General features: G+C 36.1%; 1 protein-coding gene across 1 annotated transcript in view; it reads right to left on the reverse strand.

Annotated features, from left to right (window-relative positions):
- Positions 1-261: 261 nt before the first annotated feature.
- The window catches only part of polr3d (polymerase (RNA) III (DNA directed) polypeptide D), a 15,637-nt gene continuing 7,439 nt past the window's right edge, over positions 262-8,459 (reverse strand). Inside the window, exons 5-9 of the mRNA XM_081348574.1 lie at positions 6,000-6,121; positions 4,102-4,249; positions 2,617-2,867; positions 2,375-2,527; positions 262-1,023 (exon numbers count right to left, since the gene is read on the reverse strand). Of these exons, the coding sequence (XP_081204700.1) occupies positions 907-1,023; positions 2,375-2,527; positions 2,617-2,867; positions 4,102-4,249; positions 6,000-6,121 (791 nt within the window). The 3' untranslated portion in view covers positions 262-906. The remainder of the gene's footprint in view (positions 1,024-2,374; positions 2,528-2,616; positions 2,868-4,101; positions 4,250-5,999; positions 6,122-8,459) is intronic.

An 8,459-nucleotide genomic window follows, 5' to 3' on the forward strand; every position in this document is an offset into this window, starting at 1 on the left:
CAGTCGTGACAGGAGTGCTCTCCCCTCGTGCCATTCCGTTGTTGTTTTGTTCCCGTTTTGGTCTATTGTATTACTTTATTACTTTTACTTTAATAAATGTTATTTCTTTCGTATATCACTTTAACGTGTCATCTCCTTCTTTGTCGCGGCTTGCGAGCCGGCCGTTGATCTGATTGGTTACAAGGTAGTTTGTGACGTCAGAAACACCAGTGACAGCGGCCTAATAAACCTGCATTTTTAATGTCAATCAAACACTCTCTTGACTGAATAACTTTTGTAACTTTAATTTTTTTTTTTTATACAGTGACTATGTAGTGTTCTTTTACATTTGATTAGCCTTCTTTATTCGATTTCCGTTTCTTTGGTGTCACAACTGCCAGTTTTTGCAAAAACAATAAAATATATGTATGGGCATGTAAATTTTCTTCATTGGCAGGGTTTGGCAAAAAATTAGTTTTAGGCCCTGACTGACAATATTACTTTTGAGGAATTGTGTTGTAAAACGTATAAAAATGATGATGACTTATGATCACAAAAAACATCCTCCTCCTAACAAAACAATATACATCTACTACATACAGTCAAAGTTTAACATATTTGAAAGGCTGATTCAATAAATTTAACAAAAGAAAAAGAAAAAAGGTATTTATGGCACTTTTTTTATTAACTTAAAGTTTCAAACTCAAACCCAGATTTTTATAAATGTATTAGTTATTCTAACTCACAGTATTTACATGTGTAATAGTGTCTCACTCCTGAATGACAATTCATAAATTCTTCTAAATAAATTTCCTTGCACTTATAAATAATTTCCGTTCATTCACTCGGAGTTCTCCATCGGTGACAGTACATGGGAATATTTCCTCACAAAGGGATATACAGCATTCGTTTCCCAGCAGCCGTTCCTCAAACTCGGTTTTCCAGAAGAGCCTGGAAGTCCGGTGAACAAACCAACTTGTGTTTAACGTGTCCCAGCACAGACATGTCTCCCCTTCTGCCCTCGGTATTTACGGATACCAGTTCCTACAAAAACACAGAGGCAATAATAAAAATAGACAGAAACAGAAAAGCATGTAATCAGACAGATTAAGAAGCTAGAGAGTGTAAAGATTGTGTGTACAGATTCAGACCCAAAGCTTTATTGGCCATGTGCTTATATAGTGTCTGTGTCACCAATTTCATTACATTGTTTGGCGTTTGAACTTTGGGTCTACAAATGCTGTCCTAACATCTTCACCCCAGCAGTCGGCAGTAATTCCCCAACAGACCATCAGATCAGCAGCAAACACGGGCACTAATCCGGATATATTTGAAAATGCTTTTTTTGTCTCTACTTTGTCCTCAGGTAAATGTGAAATGCAGCTTTTGCATTGTAGTTTGGACTTAAAACATTTGGAATATTTGAGGTATTTGAAAACAATGACGCATATTGTACCCATAGATATCCATGTTTATGCCGGTATGTGCTGTTTACTTTCACATTTTTGTTAAAGATAAATGCAGGAATGTCATATGAAGATTATACGAAGTAACAAAGATGAAAGAAAAATGTACCCACTGAACTCACCATTTTCAAATGTATCCAGATTAATACCGTTGTTTGCTGAATTTTCGATGGCAAAACCCAGTTAGTTCAATAGGAACCCACGCTATCGGGAATTTCACGATTGTGAAAGTTTTCGCAAGTTAGTCATTCGGATTTGTGCTGACCAACGGAAAGCTGCTTGGTTTTAAAGTGACTTCAGTGTGAGCTGAGCTTCATACATCACTACACTGTTGAAAGTTGAACATTGTGCTAAAATTTCTTTAACGTGACCATGCCTTATCAGGCATTTTACAATGATTAGCTATGTTTCTATCCACCTTTTTTAATGCAAATTTTAGGATATCGCATTAAAAAACGCAAATAAATAATAAAAAATAATAAGTTTTATTTATAAAGTGACTTTCCCAAACTCAAGGTTACTGTACAGAGAAACAAATACTGAATAATGAAATGCTAAAAACGAGCATAAATGTGCTCAATTGAGGCGGATTCTTTTTTATCTGATGAGACAAACTATGATGGAAACCAAATAAATCCCTTGATGCCCGACGAAAAACTCATGTGACTTTGCCTCAACGGAGGACGTGATTGGATAACTGGACTAACCAGCGGACCAATCACAGCAACTTCCATTTCTTTCACAGATATTTTGCACCAGTTTCCCATGAAGTGACGATTTTGTTCTCTTAAACTCATGGGATGGAAACGCTGCTTCATCCACAAATGTTTTATGCGACATTTTTGCGCTCGGGTTAAATTCGCAACTTTGATGGAAACATAGCTATTGAAAACCGTCAAGGACATACTGTTGTCCTGAGTGTGACTGACCTGCAGGAAGGCGCATGGGGTTCCCAAGGCCACATCCAGGGTCACGTTACCCAGAATAAGCTGCACTTTCCCCGACTTCCTTACGAGCATCTTTCCCACCAAACCCTCCTGTAGATCCTTCAGACAACAGGTGTTCTCTTCTTGAGACTCCTCCTGACACGCAAACACACAGGAGAACAAAAACACATGAGCATATGCAAAAACCGACATGGCCATGTGACCTATACCTAGCTAGTGGCAACCTGAGTCTCGGTCTTCTGCATCATGGTCTGTCCATCACTGGACTGAACCTCTGTTTTAGTTGGCCGGACGTCAGTGGTGGGCGGCTGGCCTGGCAGCGAATCAGGGAGCTGCATGAAGAGAAGCTCCTCCTCTTTGCAGTGATTCCACACCTCCAGTAAATCAGGCAGCAAATCAGGTTCGGGCAAGGGTGGCAGTCTGAACATAGGCTCCGCCTTCTTTGCTTCAGGAATATCCAGCGGCTCCTGCTTGACTGAAGGAAGACGAGGCGGGATGGATGACAAGAGAGAGTTTGTCACTCTTCCATTCTGTGTAATGAATGCTCAGTAAAACATATTTTTACTTCATTACTGTACTTACATTTTTCAAGTATCTGTACTTTATTGGAGTATTTTTTAGTTTGGTAAACTTTACTCCATAAAAACATGTCGTTCCTCATTATTTTGACCAGAAGAAATCGTTATTTAACCTGTTAACGTCCCCCTATAGTCAATAATTTCATCCCTTAAAACGTATCATTGATCATCAAAATGACATGCTTAAACGTTTTTTTTTTATGAATATGCAAATGAGCCCCGCCTCCACTCACTCACACCAGCTCAGAGATCCACTCGTTGATGATCACACGTTGACCAGATTGGTTACAAGGTAGTTTCCAACAATGTTGTTTATATGTGTGTGTGGTGTGTTTAATATGCTTTAAGACAAACCATGTGTAAATTCATAAGTCGACACCATTGCTGAGTATTTCCTCCTTAAAACTGCAGTGAACCAAAGACAGTCTCAAAAACACGCTTTGAAATCGCTGGTGTTTCTGACGACACAAACTACCTTGTAACCAATCAGATCAACGTGTGATCATCAACCAGTGGATCTCTGAGCTGAGTGAGTGAGTGGAGGCGGGGCTCATTTGCATATTAATAGAACCACGTATACTAAATGAGACAAGGGTGTCGAGTTACATTCAAGATATTTTAAGGCATGAAGAAATTTTTTTTTGTTTAAATATGTAATTTTGGTGATCAAAGATGAGTTTTAAGGGATAAAATGATTGACTACAAGGGGCCTTTAACACATTGTGATTCCTTAATTGCATTACCTTCCTTATTGACTAGTGCTGGCTACTTGAAAAGTCATAATGTCAGATTGAGCCGTAAACTATTTAAGCTCTATCTGTGTATCTAGTACATTATATCCTCCATGTATTTTGAGCAGTATGATGAAGCGCATAAAATTGCTAAATAAATAAACATTCATCAATCAATACTTTTTACTTTTAGTGAATTGGTGGCAAAATTTCACAGGCAAAAAAATGTCAGTAGTGATTTTTGTGTGAGCTGAGCTTCAAACATCGCTACACTTTCAACCCAAGCAGCTTTCTGTTGGTCGACGCCACAAACACGCGTGACCAAATCTGTGTGGGGAACACACTTCCTGACTTCACATCTGCACACACAGATAACAGCATGGAGTGTCGTCGCTCCTACCCTTGACCTCAGCTCCAGTGCTGATGGGTTCAGGATCTGAAGAGCTCTTCTCACTGAACTCCTGCTTGAAGACCCATCCGGACACGGCCAGCGGCAGCTGCACAGGACAGCTCTCTCTTTCACCTCGCAGGTGAGGGTCGTCCACAAACTACAGCACACACACACACACACACACACACACACACACACACACACAGACTTGGCATCATGTTCAGTATGGCATTATAGCTTACAGCTTATCATTTTCAAAATTTCTGAGATTTTGAATTTGGGGTTTTCAAAAGCTGTAAGCCATAATCATCAAAATCATAACAAATAAAGGCTTGAAATATCTCACTTTGCATGAAATTTTCTATATAATATATTAGTTTCACCTTTTAAGTTGAATTACTGAAATAAATGAACTTTTGCACGATTTTCAAATTTTTCGAGTTTCACCTGTATTTGCATTTGAGAGAATCACATAAAAACATGGCCTAGGTCATATTTCACTTCAAAATCAAAATACAAAAAAGGTGAATTAAATAAATAAATGTGTTGTATACAAAAAATGAAGCCTATATTTACATAGATTTTGCATTATGACATTTTGCCTCAATAACTGCCATCATTGTAAAGCATCAAGTTATTTTACATTTGATTTTGATTTTTGTAAGTCCCATTTTCAGTGGTGATTCTCATAAAAAAAAAATCAAAGAAGTACAAGACAAGTAATACTGTAATTATGTATAATATTTTACGATATAACAGTATATTGTGTTGAAATAATAAAAGTAAAGCTCTGTTGTGACTTTTTTGTCAAACAATGTGCTGCACAACAGAGCTTTACTTTTATTACTTTATTTTTCATGTCAATCAAATGAAGGTTTGTTTGTTTAAATTCATACGATTAAAAGATAAATTAAATTAATGTTTTATGCCTTCATTTGATTGACATGAAAAATTTAAATACACAACAGAATTTCTGGAAAAAATGTATAAATAGTTTTTATGAATTCAATTAATTAGACATGCTTTTTAATTATTACAATTTAAATAAACCATTAAAATGCAATGCAGAAATCTTAAAACAGAAAAAACAGAAGTTGGTCGGCCAAAAAATAAAACGGAATTTGAGGGGAAAAAATAAAACTTTTAATAAATTGTCGTTAAAGGTGCATTGCGCAAGTCTCTGAGTTTTTGCAGAACAATGCCCCCTCTGGCGACAAGCGAAACTGCAACACTGCAACTGAACGCGCATGACGTCACGCCCAGTCTCAAATTCCGACCCGAATCCCTCTTATTTATTTTACTGTAGAGGATTATAGAGGCAATCGCAGTGATCAGAGAAGGGCTCATTCAACCCATCAGGCAATTGTTTAAGCATGTATGGGTTAGAAAACGGGTATTTTTAACATGAAATGTTGCGCAATGCACCTTTAAACTGTGTAAGTTTCATGATTTCAATTAATTAGCCATGCTTTTTGATTACTAAAATTTTATTTAACCATTAAAATGGAGTCCAAAAAAAAAATGTAAACGGAAAAAAACGGAATCCAGAACCATTAAAACGGAAAAGAAATGAATTTGGGAAAAAATCTAACGGATTTCATAGGGCCCTATTCACAATACTCATATTTATACTATATAGAACATGCTTTTTTTAATGTTCACAAAGTAAATTCAAATGTAGTACCTTCTCAGACAACATGTGATTTCAGACTGAGAATTCAGATGAAAAATATGATTAATTATCATAGAATTAATGTCTCAATGAAAAAGATCTCAATGGACCTAAAATAAGCTCTATTTTCTTAATGTAAAGCAGAATTTGGTTTTGGGCTGTAATACGAGTCTGCACAGGTTTGATTAGTTTATCGCTAGTTAATAAGCTTCTATTTTTGTTTCTGAAATCATACATTGTCCTTCTCCAGTTTGCGCAGGATTTCTTTCGTCTCCTCTTCGGTCTCTTTCTCCTTTTTGATGTTGATGATGGGCGAAGGGCCAGTGTTTGCCGTTTCTCTGGTGTCATCGTATAAACCTAATCAAATATAGAAAAAAATGACAAGAAAATATTAATTATGTTTAACATTAAACTAAATCAATGGTAAACACCATAGATATTAACCCCAATATTCTGATTACTGACTGATCAATATGGGTGTTTCAATTCTTAAATTCACTATTTCTTCCCCACATTCTTGAATATTCGGCTACTGGAGTCAAACGTACCATATAACTGCATTAGCATTTAACATTATTTTAGAGATTTCACTCTCAAAGAGCAATTTCTGTCCAATTAAATATTTGATCATGAATACATTTTTTTTTTTTTTTTTTTTTAAGATTTGATTCACTTTCATAACCTTCAAGCCTGGAAAGCATTATAAAATTCCCTAATTATTCCAGGTTTTCCATAAACATTAAAACTCTGGTTCAAAGCCTTTGTACATATACAATACCGTTCAAAAGCGGTCAGTACGATTTATTTTAGGAAATTAATACTTATATTAAGCAAGGATTAAATTGATCCAAAATGACAGTAAGGACATTTAAGAATGTTACAAAATATAATTTTTTTTTAATAAATGCGGTTATTTTTAACTTTGTATTCATCCTGAAAAAAGTATCACGCTTTAACTTTTGGGTCAGTGAGGTTTTTTTTTTATGAACAGCAAAAACTTGAACTTTGTATTCATCAAATAATCCTGAGGAAAACTCTATCACGGTTTCCACAGAAATATGAAGCAGCACAACTGTTTTCAACATTGATAATAATCAGAAACATTTCATCAAACCCTGGACCACAAAACCAGTCACATGGGTCAATTTTCTGAAATTGAGATTTATACATCATCTGAAATCTGAATTAATAAGCTTTCCACTGATGTGTGGTTTGTTAGGATAGGACAATATTTGGCTGAGATACAACTATTGAAAATCTGGAATCTGAGGGAGCAAAAAAATCGAAACATTGAGAAAATCTCCTTTAAAGTTGTCCATTTATGTTGGCGATTGTGCTGCATTCACTCACAGAAATACATGTTTTTTATATATTAACGGTAGGAAATTTACAAAATATCTTCATGGAACATGATCTTTACTTAATATCCTAATGATTTTTGGCATAAAAGAAAAATGGATAATTTTGACCCATACAATGTATTGTTGGCTATTGCCACAGATATACCCGTGCGACATGTGACTGGTTTTGTGATCCAGGGTCACATATCAGAATGATTTCTGAAGGATCATGTGACACTGAAGACTGGAGTAATGATGCTGAAAATTCAGCTTTGATCACCGGAGTAAATTACATTCTACAATATATTCACATAGAAAACAGTTATTAGAAATTGTAACAATAAAATTTCACAATATTACTGATTTTACTGTATTTTTGATCAAATAAATCTCCTTTCAAAAACATTAAAAATCTTATTAAACCCAAACTTTTGAACGGTAGAGCAGGTGTACATACATTTATGAATAAATTAAAGTATTTTAATTCCCTCTTGTCACAGATATTTGATCGATATCTGAAAACTGTTAAAAGCTTTAAAGGGGACATATCATGCTAAATGCACTTTTTTAGCCCTTAAATGCATTTTGTTGTATATTTGGAGTGTTTAGAAGTACAGAAAAGATGAAATTATTCTCTTCAGGTGCTTCGTTGATATCTTTATATTCTGTTTTGGTCATATTTTTCAACCTGTTCCGATTTTTCTGTTATCTATGACGTTTTTTGAACTATCACGTCACAGTATTTGCAGCGGAACTGCCAAATAAGGACATTGACTTCCGGCCCAACACTTCGAGCAATCCGCCATTATTATTTCTCGCTGCAATTTTGTAGTCCAAGCTAAAGGATGCAGAAGTTACGAGAGGGTAAGTTAAAATGTTCGGTTGTTGGATGTAGTAACCCACACGCTTTATTACACCGTCTAATGTAGATGAACTGCCGCGCTTGTGGCGCATGTTTGACTAAAAGAACGAGCAGAGAGAGAGAGACCCGGTCGCGCGCGCGCGCTCACTCTCTCTCTTCAGAAAGTGTAAACAAGACATCACCGTCTCCAAACTAGACGCTGTCTTGCTCTCTCTCCCTCGCACATACTAATCAAAATAAATCGACATGGTGGTAAAAGGTCGGAAGACCAAAGTTTCATGTGTAACAGTTAAATACAGTAACACACCATTGCGATACATCCATATGAAGACGTTGTTCTACAGGTTCGTCGTCTTCATTTTCATTTCGCTCCGGCTCCGACTCTGGCTCGAACATGTAAGGCTGGCTGGACAAGTCTTCCGTTGTTGACATTTTGTTAATAACGTGTGAATAAAAAGTTTATGTGCCGCTAGATAATCCTATCTTTGCTATC

This window comes from Scardinius erythrophthalmus, assembly GCF_964197995.2.
Source record: "Scardinius erythrophthalmus genome assembly, chromosome: 20".
In the NCBI taxonomy this organism is placed as follows: Eukaryota; Metazoa; Chordata; class Actinopteri; order Cypriniformes; family Leuciscidae; genus Scardinius; species Scardinius erythrophthalmus.